Raw genomic sequence first — 16,288 nt, 5'->3', positions numbered from 1 at the left:
TTTTTTTTTTTTTTTTTTTTTTTTTTTTTTTTTTCCTTTTATTTCTCTCTAAATTTTTAAAAACTTCTAATCAATCCATACATCATATCTTGTCGGCAATGCGTCTCTCAATTATATTTTATAATATTTTATATTTGAACCAAAATAATAAATAAATAAATAATCCAATTCAATTTGAATCTACCCTTTTAGTTTTTTAGTTTTAAAATATATATTTATTTTATTATTAATAGATAGCTACGATGTGTTAGATCTCAAGTTGGTTGGAGAGAGAGAACGAAACATTACTTATAAGAGTGTGGAAACCTCATCCTAATAAACATGTTTCAAAACCATAAGGGGAATTCCTTGAATAAAAGATTTAAATAAAACGGCAAACTTTAGCCTAATATTTTTATCACATGTTTATATAATTTTCATCGACAAAGTAGTAACACGTCATTTTCCTTTTCTTTTCTTTCCGTTTATAATGTGTCTCTAGTTGATTTGGAATTGAATTCGAACAATTTTGTACTGAAAATTGAGACAACCTAATTTGTAATGATGTAATTCGACAATATGCTAATCGACATTGATTTTAAATAATTTGGTGCATCGTATAATTAGTTTGGTCAAACTCACGACTCAAAATAGTCCCACGTGATTTGGAGGCTACTTTATTAGCATTCCAAAATGTACACTTGGTAAGAGAGAAGGAAATAAAAAATAAAAATAAAGAAAATTTAAGTTGAAATTTTTTATAATTATGTCAAATCCTTTTCTAAGGGATCTCAATGGATCCACCCTTTTTCTCAGGTCACCATCCATTCCAAATTTTAGTGCCACCTCACCACAACACACTTGTCTAGAGTGAGAAAAGGGATTTTTTTTAATTTTAAAAAATAATCTAATTTACTCGAACAAAATACACTTTAGCACCATTTATATATCATGTTATTGTCCACTTTTAGCTTGAGCTCTCGTGACTATGGTTTTGGTTTTTCCAAAATGTCTTATATCAATCGAGATAGTATTTCTTACTTACAAACCCATTATCTTTCTCTTCACTAATAAGGGTAAGACTACTTTCAATAATTTTCAATAAATGATTTAAATTTTAAAGTTAGGATCTTCCTATTCCAATTTGTAATTTGATCGAATAATTTTTAAAAAAATATTATATGAAATTTGGTTGGACGTTTGATGTCGAATTTGAAAGCGAAGTATGAAAGATTCGAGTTAAGAGTACAAAAGGTTATCTAATGACAAGAAATTTGAATAAAAAAACAAGATTGAAGCGAAAGAGAAGAAAAAAAGAAGAAGATAATGTGTGATTTGGAAGGGCAACAAAGTGTTTGATTAGACGGATGAACATGGTGTACACCAACTGTACGGACGGCGCCCCACACCCCTCTTCAGACTATTTTGAATGGTGTGTGTTATTACAACAAAACCATGATTGCTACAACCCTTGCTCCTCCTTTCCTTTGGTTCTTCTCCTTTCAACCTTATCAACTTCTTCGTCTTTGTCAAACGAACATGTCGATTGTCTTTCTACGTTTACGCTTCTTTTTCTTCTATGAAAGATTGTAACAACAATACAGTTGTTTCGACTTTTTTTTTATAGATATTGTCTGCTTTAGTCCGTTGGGTTTTAGAACACGTCTATTAAGGAAAGATTTCCATACCTTTATTAGGACTGCTTCATTTTTCTCTTCGAATGATGTGGATCTCACATTGGTTGGAGAAGGGAACGAAATATTTCTTATAAAGGTGTGAAAACCTCTCCCTAGCAGACACGTTTTAAAATTTTGAGGGAAAACTCAAAATCAAAAATCCAAGGAAGACAATATCTAGTAGCGGTGGGTTTGAGTGGTTTCAAATGGTATTAGAGTCAAATACCAAGTGTGCCAATAAAGGCGTTGGCCCCTAAGGAGGTGGATTGTGAGATCCCATATCGATTGTACACGGGAACGAAACATTTTTTTGTAAGGGCGTGAAAACCTCTTCCTAGTAGATGCGTGTTAAAACCTTGAGTAAAAGTTCGAGAGAAAGCTCAAAAAGAACAATATTGGCTAGCAGTGGACTTGGACTGTTACAAGCAACAAGTTGAATCTAAACTCGCGCTCATTATTAAACCAAATCATTTAGTTTTATTAGGTATGATGTAAATAGTGAATGGTTTTCTTGTAACAAGAAGGGTAGGATACCAATGGCACAAAGTTTAGTGCTCGGAGTTATGTATACTCAATAGGAGTGTGACCAACCTTACATTATGAGCATTTTAGGGTCCAAAGTTTAAAATTTTGACTAAGAGGTCAGATATTCTAATCTTCTATCCTACATCTCCAAATCAAATTCACGTCATTACTATACTTGATTCGTTTTATTGTTTTTAAATTTTACTACGACACTTGTCGTCATTATGGTTATTACACGACAAAGATCTCATAAAGTTTATTGCATGTCGAAGTCAAAATTCATCATAACTACACTGAATACTTGTTTGTATTACTACATATGTCAGAATATAGTTATTACATTCGGTCATATTACACTAAATATTTGTTTGTATTACCACATACGTCGGTATATAGTTATTCGAAAATTACATACAAAATTGGTTATAGAAAGGTATAAGTTATAATATGATTTGGTTGGGGGAATCCACAGTTTGGAAGGAGGAACAAGGGGCAGTCTGTGATAGTTACAAAGTTTTAGTTGGAATGGAACCATGAAGTTAGAAGAAAATAAGGAACAGATTTTGTCTGTGTGTGTGTGTTTGTACTTTTGACATCACATGGTAACCTATGAGAGTGGGAGTGTCTTCTAGTGTGTCTGTCTGTGTTCACTGTCATGTGAAGGACTGTAACAATTACAATGCCTTTTCTTTTTTGGTCAAATGGAGTGCTTTGCATGTGCTTCTTCCTCTTCCTCCCCCTCTCTTTACCATTTCAATATACTCCTATTCTCGGCCCGACCGTGAGATCTCATATCAGTTGAAGAGGTAAACGAAACCTTCTTTATAAGGGTATAGAAACCTCTGTGTAACAGAGGACGATATGTAATCGACCAAAGTGGGCAATATCTATGGTTTACTTCAATTTGGGTTCACCTTGAATAAGGATGGTGTTGTTGTCCTTACTTATATATCGTAGAATTACGTACGACTCTAGTCATGCCCAGATGGGTTAAGTTCTTCAAAGCTCTATAATAACATGATATTAGTCAATTAAGTTCTTCGAAGCTTCCTTATAACTTGTTCTATAAATGGGTTTTCACTATGTTTGCATCTAATTTACTATTTTCAAACTATGGATTCATTGTTCTCATCACTGGCTACACAAAACCACACACGTCACATCAACTCGAGTTTCCAAAAACCTATTGAACGAGTAGTTTGTGCATGCTCGACTCATGCGATTACTATATAATCGTACCATATAGTTTGATATATGAGTCGTGAATCCTAAAATTAACCAATTCAAACTAAATGAAAATGGGAGGTTGGGAGGGAGGGAGGGAGGGGGGTTTTAACAGAAAAAGTAATAATTTCTTGAGAGGGGGAATTTGAAAGGGTGGTTGATTAGAGTGCGTGGTCAAAACCAAGGGTGTTTTAGTTGAAGGGTTTAAAGCCATTTCCCCTGTTTTTTGCCATGGCCATTGAATTTTACAGCTTTTGGGGTTAGCCTACCTTCCCTCTAAGTTTAGTAGGGTCCCCTCCCCTAATGGTATTGGGATCTTGATTTCCACAAATTTCACCCTTTTTCTCTTTCTCTATCTACACGCACGAACGAAGCTACGGCCCCCTTTTTCTCTCTCTCCTCCCCACACGCGGTGGTTCAGAGGTCTATATATATGACACTCGCTTCGCCACCACTAAATCCAACCAAGCCCCATACATAAACAGCTCCCTATCTCTCTCTTTCTCCTTGCTCCCATTTCGAGCTTCTTGGGAGCTTCAATGGCGTTGGCCATAGCGATTCTAGCTCTGTTCTTGCTCCTCTGTTTTTGCTCTGCTTTGCTTCGATGGAATGAAGTTCGATACAGAAGAAAAGGGTTGCCCCATGGTACAATGGGCTGGCCTTTTTTTGGGGAGACCACTGAGTTTCTCAAACAAGGTCCTAACTTTATGAAATCCCAAAGAGCAAGGTACCTTTTTTATTTTTTTTTTAGTGNGGGGTTCTTTTTTTTTTTTTTTTTTTTTGTAAAGGTATGGAAGCATTTTCAAGTCCCATATTTTGGGGTGTCCAACGATTGTTTCGATGGATCCTGAGGTTAATCGATATGTTTTGATGAATGAATCAAAAGGGCTTGTCCCTGGTTACCCTCAGTCCATGCTTGACATTCTTGGCAAATGCAATATTGCCGCCGTCCATGGCGGCGCTCATAAAGTCATGAGAGCTGCTCTGCTCTCTGTTGTCAGTCCCACCATGATTAGAGATCGTCTTCTTCCTAAAGTTGATGACTTTATGCGATCCCATTTGAGGAATTGGGATCAACAAATCATTGACATCCAAGAGAAGACGAAAGAGGTAATCTATATTATAGCATTTTTTGCAGCGATCATAGTTTTCCCTCCTCTGTTTTCACTCATTCTGTTTTTTTTTTTTTTTTTTTTTTTTTTTTTTTTTTTTTTTTTTTTTTTTTTTTNTTTTTTTTTTTTTTTTTTTTTTTTTTTTTTTTTTTTTTTTTTTTTTTTTTTTTTTTTTTTTTTTTTTTTTTTTTTTTTTTTTTTGTGTTCAGATGGCTCTACGGTCTTCTATGAAGCAGATCGCCGGAATCGAGTCCGGTCCATTATCGGAATCTTTCATCCCAGAGTTCTTTAAGCTTGTTCTCGGCACGCTCTCGCTCCCAATCGATCTTCCCGGCACGAACTACCGCCGAGGAATTCAGGTGAAGCATAGGTTTTTATACATTGTTCAAGATGACTGTCATTTCCATCTCTTATTGGGTTTAAGCTTTTGGAGGGTTGTGATTTTCAGGCGAGGAAGAGCATCATAAAGCTGTTGCAGCAGCTGATAAACGAGAGAAGAGCCACAGAGACACAAAAGGATGACATGCTTGGATTCTTCATGAGTGAAGAGAACAAATATAAGCTAAACGATGAAGAGGTTATTGATCAAATCATCACAGTTTTGTACTCTGGCTATGAAACTGTTTCGACAACATCAATGATGGCTGTCAAGTTCCTCCATGATCATCCCAAAGTTCTTCAGCAACTAAGAGTAAGAAACCAAAAAAGCTTTACAACTTTTTGAGTTGGGAAGTTTGAAAAGGCAATTCTCTTTTACCTTTTTCTAAGTTAAAGAGTTGATAAGTGCAGGAAGAGCATTTAGCAATCAGAGAAAAGAAAAGGGCAGAGGACCCCATTGATTGGGATGATCTTAAAGCCATGAAGTTCACTCGTGCGGTACTTACTGTCGTCTTTTTAACTGTTCTTTAGAGGAAAAGAAAAAGACACCAACTATACTCTGTTTTGAATTGTTTAGGTGATATTCGAAACATCGAGGCTGGCCACAATTGTTAATGGGGTTTTGAGGAAAACTACAAAGGACATGGAGCTAAATGGTATTTTTTCTTTTTCTTTAATTTAGTTTTGTGTTATTTAGGGGCTCAAGATCCTCTTTTGCAGTTACCAATTCATCTCCTTTTTTTTCACTTTGGGCCACTTTCTCTCTCTCTATGTCTCTCTCTGTTTCTCCTCTGTTTTGTGGGTCAGGCTTAGATAAGGGTCATAAAGAATGACAGATCTTTTTCACCTCCTCATTACAACAATGTTCTGAGAGATCAAACCAAAAAGTTGTGCTAAAAAGTCACAATCTTCTCACTTTTTTTTTTTTTTTTTTTTCGTTTTTGTTTGGGGTTTTTTTTGCAGGCTTTCTCATTCCAAAAGGATGGAGGATTTATGTGTACACCAGAGAGATTAACTATGACCCTTTTCTCTATTCAGAACCATTAACCTTCAACCCATGGAGATGGCTGGTGGGTCTTCATCTCTCTCTTACTTACCCTCCATTGCCAAAATGACGAATTTACCCTTGTGTGACATTCTTAGGACAAAAACTTGGAGTCCCATAATTACTTCTTCATCTTCGGAGGTGGAACCAGACATTGCCCTGGCAAAGAGCTGGGAATTGCAGAGATTTCTACTTTTTTACATTACTTTGTAACTAAATACAGGTACCTTTCTTTTTTCCTGTGTATTGTTTGGCTAAATGGAACAGAAGCTGAGTTCAAGATTCAAACTTTTCTTTCTTTTGCAGATGGGAAGAAGTTGGAGGAGATAAGCTGTTGAAGTTTCCAAGGGTGGAAGCCCCAAGTGGGTTCCACATTAGGGTTTCATCATACTGACTGAACTAATTAATAATATTATTAAAAAAAAAAAAAAAAAAAGAGTTTGATGTACAGTGGGAGATATGATGGATGATATATGGGTAATGTCTATGTTAAAGAGAGATTGATGAAGGGATGATTATGTTTATAACATTCTAACACCTTAGTGACAAAAGGAATGAAATTGAATTTTCTCAAGTGTTTGCATCTCTCTGTTTCCATTCAAAGGACATCACTTTTCCAACATTGCAACCTGGGCTTTGCTCAACAAATCAAACCTCTGCCCTTTTGATCCCATTGTCTTTATTTTCGTGTATGACCTAACCATTGGCATCGAACAAATGTAACAAACTGATCACGTTGGGCCATTATGTTATAAATGGTCTATTGCTCTAAGTAATTGTGAAGAACTAAACTACTCTAAGTGTTTGGTGGATCTATTGCTCTAAGTAATTGTGAAGAACTAAACTACTCTAAGTGTTTGGTGGATCTATTGCTCTAAGTAATTGTGAAGAACTAAACTACTCTAAGTGTTTGGTGGATGTTATCTGGTAAAATGAGGTCTAGTCATTTAGATAGCTCGAGTCATGACCCAACCTAAATGAGACAAGAAGCCACTTAATTTAGATGGGCTTATCCCAAACATTGACATGAGCGCACAAAGCTCAAGATCACATCGAACATAATTCAACCCCACGCAATTAGTCGAGCCTAACATGACATGCAACTCGTGTAGAAAAGGCACAACCAATTATATACCATGTTCACACCAAGCTACCAAAACACTCGTCTACGTAATTGTAATGGTACCACAACCACTCAGTCATCCTTAAGTCATAGCTTATGACCACTATGCACCCTGCCAACAATTCACAGCCGACAGTATTATAAAATATTCTCTGGAGAAGACTAATACAAGCTCACAATTATATGAAACTCCATCAAACGCAGGATTCGGACCCATCTAAGCATTGAAAAGATTTTAGTATAACCTGTACTAGTGTCTAGCAACTCATTCTTGCTACCTCTATCTCCAAAAGATGAGATTGTTCTTTGATTTTGTTTTTTCAATAGAGATGATCTCAATCAAATTATAAGATATATGTAACTCAGCTTCTAAATATCAAAACACTAAATTATATATTAAAAAAAAGTTCGTAGAACAATAAATTACACCAATCTAAATTCCTAATCCAAGCTTTAAAAACTAAGACTTTTAAGCCAAGAAGCCTCGCAATTAAGATAAATAAATAAGAACGACAGAGTCAGCTTGCGTTCAGAAGCATTCGATCATAGGGATCGAGGGAAAAACTTCTTTTGTGCACTCCCTTGCAATCTTGGTCGTTCTCTCAACAGAAATCTAAATGATATATTTTGAAATAAAGCCTTCCTCAACATTAAACAAAAAATTCTACTTCTATAGAAGAGTCCACAAACAAGCATTTCATGTGTTGGGTCAAAATGTAAATATTGAAAAACTTAGAAACATGGTAGAAGATATGAGAATTCGCACGCATTTACTGATTGGGAGCTGGATCTTCTTCTACCTTGGAACGTTTAGCATTAGGCTCTTCAGAATCTGCATGGCTAAGAGCTCCATTTACTGCCTCAGCACCTAGTAGAGAGATGTGCTTACTCGTGATTTGACGACCTGCTCTCAGCTTTGGGCCCCAATGTCTTTCAGGATTTGGAAGGAAGCGTGCAACTTTCTTTGCCTGTGCCTTGCTAAGAGATGCTATAGCTCTAGCAAAATTAGCCTGCCAAGAAGATAAGAATTCCGAAAAGTACATCAGCTACAGGCCATCATTTTATATGTTTGAATGTACATAATAAACATATTTGGCAATGGGAAACGGGGGGCAAAAACATTGCAACTTAATGTTATCACGAACCAACAGTCAAAACTACAAAATGAAACTTACTTCAAGAACTGGTTCCTTGGCGAGAATGATACTTCCTGGCTGATCTTCAGGTTGAGCTTTTACTGGATGATTTTTTACCTAAAAAAAAAAAGATCGATGAAACCTTGAAACATGTAAGAAACATCTACAGTCCACATCTAGTCAGAAGGCTATATGAGATATTATATACAAATGACTGTCTGAGTATATAATGAAGTGTACAATTCAGATTGCCTTACCCAGCAACGCATTATGTCCCAAATAACACTCATGGGAGCATCTGATTTCAGTCCTAAAGGATTGACATGAGTGCCCGATATGCGATATCCTGCATTAATAACTGCAGAACGGAAATTAACAGCTGATGGAGATGTGCACTTCAATGTTGCACAGAGGTTGTGAAGACTCAAAAATAAAGGAACATCCATCAGTTCCTGCACAGTAAAAATACATTTGAGTTAATAAATGCTGCACACAAAGAAGGACATTCATCAGCATCTAAGCATGATGATTTAGAATGTATGGAATGACACGTAACCAAGATGTTGCTAGTAAAGTGTTTACTCTAAAATTACTTTTGTACTTGATCCTTCACAACTAGAAAATCAAATAACCAGGGAACTATTTGCATGTACTACTCTATTAAATAAGTGAAAAAATGTCAACATATTTTTAAAAAACTGAAGTTAATGAACCTTTTTCTTTTAGATATTATCTATGGTCCAGATGATAAGATCTCAGGACGAACTACACTCAATGTCTTCTAAATAAATCTATCTGAGTTGATCTTCTGGTTCCTTATTTATTGTAATGAATTTTTTTTATAGGCCAAACTGATGGCATTTCCAAACTTTTTTTCCATTTATTTGATGAGGGAAATTAGGTAATGGCTAAAATTACGAAGTTTATTGACTTGAGAAGAATAACTAACAGCATAATTCCAATGGCTTAATACATTTATAGACCAATATGGAGTTATAATGCCAGATCCACGCATAAAACGCACCTCTGAAATTGTTGTCAATACAGCAGATATACGATCATATGCAGGATAAGTGTCCTTCATAGACTTCACATCAGCTAGCATGGAGGTAACCCACTCTTGATCGTGGATTGGAGCAGACCAGATAGGCCCGCCCATGTTGAATTTCTTCCCACAATCACTGCACTCTTGAGGAACAGAAGGACCAAAACCAGGTAAATACCTGACGCTGTTATTCTGAAAGCAGAAGGATAGATGACACGTCAAGAAACTATACACAATTCATATTGTAAAGAACTTACTAATTCAAACAAGGACTCACTTCCAATCAGATATATATATATATAACATGAAGATAAAAAAGGCATCATATATATCGATCAATTCCCAACAAGTGTCAATACAAGATCAATATAGTTTACATCAACCAGATTCTCTACATTCAAGGAGAAAAAAAAAATTATATATTGAATAAAAGGACGATAAGAAATCCATCATAGTACAGGGCAAAGAATCTCACAGAAAGCCTAATCTTCCTAGATAAGGTAAGGAAAAAGAAAAAGAAGCCACTACCTCGGGAAGTGCATAGAACTTTGAAAATGAATGTTCCTAAACCTTATTAACTACCATATGGTTACTTAAAAGCCTCCTATTCCTCTCTTTCCAACCTCTCATAATCAAGTATGAGGTTACATCAAAACAAACAAGTAGGCCAATCGTGAGAATTGGGTCCCTTAATCCAAAGCCTCAAAAGAAGTAATTCCAAAGATTAGAACATATTTTCATAAAAGTTCAGCCTTTTTCTTAGTCCGTAGATTTTGATTCCCTGCCAAGAGCCTCCACATTGGTTCTAGGCTCATCTTGCTGTGCTTGGTGCAAGTTCGATCCAAATTGTTTTAAACAACCCCTTTGGCCTCTTGATCGATTTGTTCATAACAGTCTTTTGATATTTATCTGGTTAAGAAGCTCAAGCATTTGAGGGATGATGGAGAACATCAATCCGGATCCTCTGTTTCAGAGAAAGAACATGTACTTTGGAAAACTAGCTTTAAAAATGGGAAAATGTGTGTGGGATTAGACAGGCAGAGGGAAGATGTGTGGGGGTTAGTGTGTTATAATGACTCCCTTGCGCTCATATTTCAAAACATTTGTGAATAAATTTTTTACCACCAAAAGTTAAGGCCCATTACGTATTGCTTTGTGTTCTCCATTTTTGGCTGACTGCAGTGTTTTGTGGGCTGATCGTTTTACTTCCATTTGACCCAATGAAAGGTAGTTGTACAAAAGAAGAAGGGGTGCAGGGGGTAACCGTACAAATAAGCCGGAGAAACTAGCACCAGTTTGAGAAATTACACTGGACAATAAATATTTACTCAATATATGTGATTAACCAACATAAATACCAGGTCGTAGTGAAATATACCTTGGAGACGCTTCTCCCGATCTGCTGGAGATGGAAAGAATCACAACCAGTGCACTGATAAACATATGAGAGCTTAAGGGGAGTATTTTTCATTGCACTTGCGGAACTGCAGCCAATTATTTCACCAAGTGTAAACAATCAAAGGAAAGCACCATCATATATAAATACTTATAGCACATAAAAAAAAAAGTAGTGCAATATAGCTAACCCAGTAAATTCAAATGAATCGGCAACTTACGTGTAAACACGAACAAAAACCCGAACATAGAAATCCATCTGGACAGATAGGACAGGAACAATATACCGCTTGTATCTATTTGCATGGCTCTACAAAGAATTTAGAACAAAAATAATGCATAAGAGACCACTTCTACTTGTTAGTGAAACCAGAAATTTGAAGAACGTTATACTTTAGATAAAGAGACATGCATGTTCTGAGATTAGAATGAAGAGGCAGGTGAAGCACGATATGACAGATCTCCAATTAACTAAGAGATTAAGAAAAGAAAAGAAGCAAACTTCTTTCTTGAGTGAAAAATGCTCATGAACAGGCAGAACTAAATATTTTAATTGATCATAAAGTGGGTATCAACTTGGATATCACCACTAATAGTTCTCAAGTGATAAAAGCATGCGAACAGGAATTAATCGGTGTTACTCTTTATGCTGCAGATCATAGCTCAGATTCTGCATTGCCACCCTTTCACCGGGAAGCCACATCCTTTTGACCAATGCCCACATTTATGGAGGCTAAGACAGAAGAGGAATCAAAGCATTTTCAAAGACTCTTTTAGTCCTTTGGAAGAATGTTGGACCTAGTTAGACTCTACGCATCTAGGTGTGTACATTGCATTATTCTTTCTGTAATTACAATATTTTACTTATTTGTGCAAATTGGGTCCCTTTTTGTGATTCCCTTTGCCTCCAGGGATTTCTTCTCCCCTCCTTCAGTACTACTCTCCTTTGTAATAGATTTTCAGTTTCCTACAGTGTGTTGTGTACGTGTGTCATTTAAGAGCCTATACTGCACGTTTCTAACAAGATAAGAATGACATTGACAGCATGTTAAGAAAGGTGGTAAAATAATTCATCAAGTAAACTTTTGAGAAATACACAGGAGATAGGCGTACCTCAATGCAGGCAAGGAGGATTCTTAAAGCCATTTCGTGGCAATATTTCCCTCTCAAAGGATAGGAACCATATCTGAATCAATTAGCAATTTTTAGGACACATAATCTATTACAATATAAAAAAAAAAAAAACGAATGATAATAGAAGACTGTGAAAAACTTACTTGGAATAGCAAACTTCTCCATTCCCCCCGCAAAGGACTGCCATATCAGTTGCGGTGCACATCAGCATGCCACCATCAACAACAGATTGAACGGCAGAATCCAAGAAAATAGAAGGTGAACCATAAGGATCCAGATCAACCTGAAATAACCCAAATAAGTTGCATAAAAGTTTCAACCTTGTATTCACGTAAGTGCACAATATCATTACGTTATATATAATTATTCTAAGTGGCTACTATTCTAAACTGTAACAAGGAAAAATAAAATGCATTCCCATAGTTACTTCCCAATATGATTTCCAAGGAGCTAACCTTCATATCTGAAATAGTGCGTACATACCATGTCAAATTCATTTGGGTGAGTAAGCATATAAACACGAGCATCAGTAAGATGTGATTCCACTTTTGCACATGCTATTGAACCATTAAACTTGATGTTTCTCCGACAAGCTTCAACCGATGCTGTTGAAAAACAATTCTTATCATTAACAGGTTCAGTTAGCAACGGACAACTAAAAAGAAACACCTAAATGGCATATCAATATCGATAATAGCATACAGATGAGTATAATGGATAACTTCCATTCCTAAGGTTCCACTGGCAGTTTGAGACACAAATCTATACAGAAAAAAGGGAAAGAATTACAAACACTAAGGTATGTTTTGGAGTGATTTGTCATGTCCTTTTTAGTTTTTTAGTTCTCTTCTTTTCTTTTTCTTTTTCTTTTTTTTTTTGGTAGCCAAGAAACATATTTGCTAAAGGAACTTTTTGATATTACGAATAATTTGAAAAATTACCTTTATCATTGTCTAACGCCACAACTTGACCAATCCCCTCTACTTCACGAGCATATCTTAAGGCTCTTAGCCCAGAAGCTGACAAGGCCTTCAAATTTAAAACAGAAATTATTCAGAAAGAAGGGAGTGGACAACATATCACCGAATCCCAAACCAGGCATCCCAAAGGAGAAGCACACACAAACAGACAAGATTTTAGAAGCACAAATATAACATCAGAATCAGAGAGACACGATGACAACATGTTGAACAGTAGATTCTAATATATTAGTACTTAGTTCAGGGACACGTTCATCTTCATGGACATGATATACACAAACTATTCAGAACAACTTTTATCTAATATATTGGTATTTTTTACGCATCTACATAATTTTCACATAAAAGATGCAATGCACATTATGATGCTTGAAACTTCAACTACTATGAGAATGGAACAATAAGCTATACAGCATTTGAATGAATTTGAGAAGCCAATTACACAATGTTTAACAATGCAGCGGTGTATCTCAAAAGTATATATAGGAAAACCAAAGTCGGATTTTAGAATAAAAATAAAAATAAAAATATATGATATTATTACCCCCAAAAAATCAGATTTTTTTAAAAAAAAACTCTAAACTAAAGACCCAACTATCATATAAGAAGCAAAAATTTAAATATCAAACAAGCAGTTGTATCTTCATTTGAAATTCATCATTTTATATATATATATATAAATCTGTTATGTCCTTATCCTTTCCCTTGGTCTTCCATTTGTTCAAAATAAATTATGTCCTAATGGCTAATTCAACTCAAGATGGCAAAAAACTGGAGGAGATGTTTGGGGGAGGATAAATATTGCAATCACCTTGAACTTGTAGTTAGAAAAGCCCCCAGCTATGTTACATTGTTCCAAAAAACTAGTGTAACCAAGGAATCTTCAATTTTAGTACTAATGGAACTCCCAGTCATTTTGTTAAAAAAAAAATAGAACAGAGAGGTAAAAAACTTCAGGCTCCTTATTCTATTCCCTAATTGATAAATCTTCGCCAAACTTCTTGTTGAGCATCTCTAGAAAATCCTTCCTATTGGCAGCATCATTTCAGGATTTCAGTTGACTTTATAAGAAAGGACAGATTATAGACTCTGTATCACTCACTCAAACAGAGGACTAATAACCCAAGCATGAACACATTCCTAAATTGAATATACTCCCCACATCATTAAACAATAAACTATGATTAAATTGTGCACGTGCACATAATATAATGATCAATGAAATTAAAAGAACCTCAAGAACTCTAATAGGCTTGGCATCTCTTCGTTCTTTTCCCTCTACGTTCTCTTTCTGTCCTTCTGGTAACATTGGACTCCCACATTCATTTGATAGTTTTTCACGAGCATCACAATCTGTATTGCACTTTTCATCATTTGTTGCAGATTCGTTAGAAGCTTCTTCCATAACAATTTCAGAACCATTATTTTCAGAAATCTTTTGTGCTGATTTGGCTCTTCTTGATATTTTCGTTTCATGCTCCTGCTTGCGTTTTGATATAAATGCCCTAAGGACAGCTATGGATAGGTCTCTGTTGTTAACCTGAGTATTACAGCACAGAACAGTCAAAAGTCTACAATGGAAAAAAGCTTCAAGCTATACGGGCAGTAAAGAGTAAAAAAAAGGGAAATGAAAATCGAAAAGCCACACAGATAGAACAAAGTTGGTAACAGTTTTCATTAAGGAAAAGGAGAACTGCCAGTTACTCTTAATTACAGAGGGAAAGCTGGGACTTCAAAACAAATTATGTAGTAAAGAGCAATGATTTAGCTAATGCTGCTGCCAAGAATCTCAAAAAGAACTATAAGTTATTCTTAAGAATAAGGATATTGCTACCACATAGTGCAAACTGCATGGAACAATATATTTAAATTTATCATACCACATTATACTTCGATGATTTAAATAAATTGTATATCTTAATTTCTCCATCAAATATCAGTTATTTAAATACACTAACATGCTGAAGTTTCGAGATAGTAGCAACACCTAAAAAGCCTCTTCACTTCATCAAAATATAAAATTTCCCAAAGCTACCTCTTCTCCCCCAAGCTTTCCCATTAAAACAAGAACAGAAGTCAAATCTTAAATATTTTCCAAATCAATAACCGCGCCAAACTTTAAATGCTAGAAACAATCATATGTAAATCATTTTCCCACCACAATAATCCATGGAAAACTTTTGACTGGCCTATTAATTTTAACAAAGAACAACGCCTAAACTCCAAAACTCCAGAAAACCATTATTCAAGTTAAAAAAGGCACCTGGGTCTTATTGAAAAAGACTTCATTCTTCGCGTGCATGAGAATCTCAGCCTCTCCCTCCTTGATGATGGTGAATTCACTAAGATCTGTCGCCATTATTGCGGCTCTCACATGCAACGAAAAACAGTTTCTAGGATTCTTCCTTCTTCCGCTCCTTGCTAGTTTCGAGGGTGGTCAAAGCAGAAGGCTACGACCCTGAAAAACCTCCAATACCTCCGCTTCTCTTGGTTTTGAGAGCTTCGTGTGATGGTTTCAGAGCTGCAGTTAGATAAACAAAACCAACCACTGAGAAGAAACCAACACTTAAATATGTTGAATATGATTCATGAACTGTAATTTTGAACAGCGGAACCCTATTGCCACTACTCAATTGCTGCTTGACAATTGAAAGTTCCCTCAAATTCCGCGCACGATAATATTCTTCGATCTTGAACCTTAAACCCTAATCTCCAATCCACGGCTAGAGGCTGAGGTTTTGCGCCAACTCAAATGTTAACATTTAAAAACGTTAAATTTAATTTTCTTTTCTTAATATAAAAATAAATTATACTTTCTAGATTAAATTATAAATTTCATACTTAAATTCTATTTAATCTCCAAATCTTCCGAGAATGTTCAAAATTCATGTTTGAACCTTTTAATCAAGATATTGATATTGAGACCGTGATCAAATTCATGATTAAATGATTTATGACATGTTTATTGAACGATCATTAGTTAATTTGATATAATAGAGTAAAAAAACATAAATAACTAAAAAAAAAATAAGAGAATATATTGAATAAATTCGATATATTAGTTGAAAAAGATCCTCGTCTGTCCATCATATAAATTCAAATTATCTTTGTGTGATGTTTGAGTCAAAAAAAAATATATAAATGAATAACTAACAGTAATTTTCATAATATTACTATTTATACCAACAATGTGCAAAATTTATTTTAATATGTGAACAGTGATATAACGAGCTAAAATGACTCGAGCTAGTTTGTGGAATTAATCTCTGATCTTAGTAGCCGTCCAAAACAAATAGTAATGTTGTACTTGTAGTGTTTTAGGTGTTGGCCCTAACCATAACTTTTGAATAGGGTAATAAAGTAAGTTTCTTTTGCATTGCACCTTCTCGAAAAAGAAAGAAGAACCCTAAGGATTATATTATGTGGAAGGTAACAGTTGGTGCAGTTCTATTGGATTGGATGCTATTTTGAGTGAAACATCAACAACCCACTTTGTTTATTTCGTGCTTCAATTCAAACCAAATATGGATTTTTGC

The 16,288-nt window shown here is 35.3% G+C and overlaps 2 protein-coding genes across 2 annotated transcripts; one reads left to right on the top strand and one right to left on the bottom strand.

Moving 5' to 3' along the window:
* Positions 1-3,852: 3,852 nt before the first annotated feature.
* Positions 3,853-6,513, top strand: LOC111487713 (cytochrome P450 85A-like). Its single transcript, XM_023135217.1, has 9 exons — positions 3,853-4,131; positions 4,193-4,514; positions 4,726-4,875; positions 4,965-5,207; positions 5,306-5,392; positions 5,472-5,550; positions 5,858-5,964; positions 6,038-6,162; positions 6,246-6,513. The coding sequence occupies exons 1-9, from the start codon at positions 3,944-3,946 to the stop codon at positions 6,331-6,333; spliced, it is 1,389 nt and encodes a 462-aa protein (XP_022990985.1). The 5' UTR covers positions 3,853-3,943; the 3' UTR covers positions 6,334-6,513.
* Positions 6,514-7,564: 1,051 nt separating this feature from the next.
* Positions 7,565-15,483, bottom strand: LOC111487439 (probable tRNA (guanine(26)-N(2))-dimethyltransferase 2). Its single transcript, XM_023134843.1, has 12 exons — positions 15,016-15,483; positions 13,987-14,292; positions 12,714-12,801; positions 12,256-12,377; positions 11,916-12,055; positions 11,752-11,824; positions 10,860-10,948; positions 10,622-10,727; positions 9,223-9,435; positions 8,456-8,650; positions 8,238-8,315; positions 7,565-8,072 (listed from the first exon to the last, which is right to left on the bottom strand). The coding sequence occupies exons 1-12, from the start codon at positions 15,109-15,111 to the stop codon at positions 7,833-7,835; spliced, it is 1,746 nt and encodes a 581-aa protein (XP_022990611.1). The 5' UTR covers positions 15,112-15,483; the 3' UTR covers positions 7,565-7,832.
* Between the last annotated feature and the right edge of the window lie 805 nt (positions 15,484-16,288).

Source organism: Cucurbita maxima, unplaced genomic scaffold (genome assembly GCF_002738345.1).
Source record: "Cucurbita maxima cultivar Rimu unplaced genomic scaffold, Cmax_1.0 Cma_Scf00012, whole genome shotgun sequence".
NCBI lineage: Eukaryota > Viridiplantae > Streptophyta > Magnoliopsida > Cucurbitales > Cucurbitaceae > Cucurbita > Cucurbita maxima.
This window is presented reverse-complemented; position numbering and strand designations above follow the sequence as displayed.

Bases quoted from the DNA above. Each gene is read 5' to 3' on its own strand.
- LOC111487713 (XM_023135217.1), top strand. From the start codon at position 3,944: ATGGCGTTGGCCATAGCGATTCTAGCTCTGTTCTTGCTCCTCTGTTTT. The intron at 4,132-4,192 runs GTACCTTTTTTA...TTTTTTGTAAAG, and splicing joins ATGAAATCCCAAAGAGCAAG to GTATGGAAGCATTTTCAAGT. The intron at 5,208-5,305 runs GTAAGAAACCAA...TGATAAGTGCAG, and splicing joins AAGTTCTTCAGCAACTAAGA to GAAGAGCATTTAGCAATCAG.
- LOC111487439 (XM_023134843.1), bottom strand. From the start codon at position 15,111: ATGGCGACAGATCTTAGTGAATTCACCATCATCAAGGAGGGAGAGGCT. The intron at 12,056-12,255 runs GTATGTACGCAC...GGGTTATTTCAG, and splicing joins ACCCAAATGAATTTGACATG to GTTGATCTGGATCCTTATGG. The intron at 8,651-9,222 runs GTGCGTTTTATG...TTTACTGTGCAG, and splicing joins TATTGACAACAATTTCAGAG to GAACTGATGGATGTTCCTTT.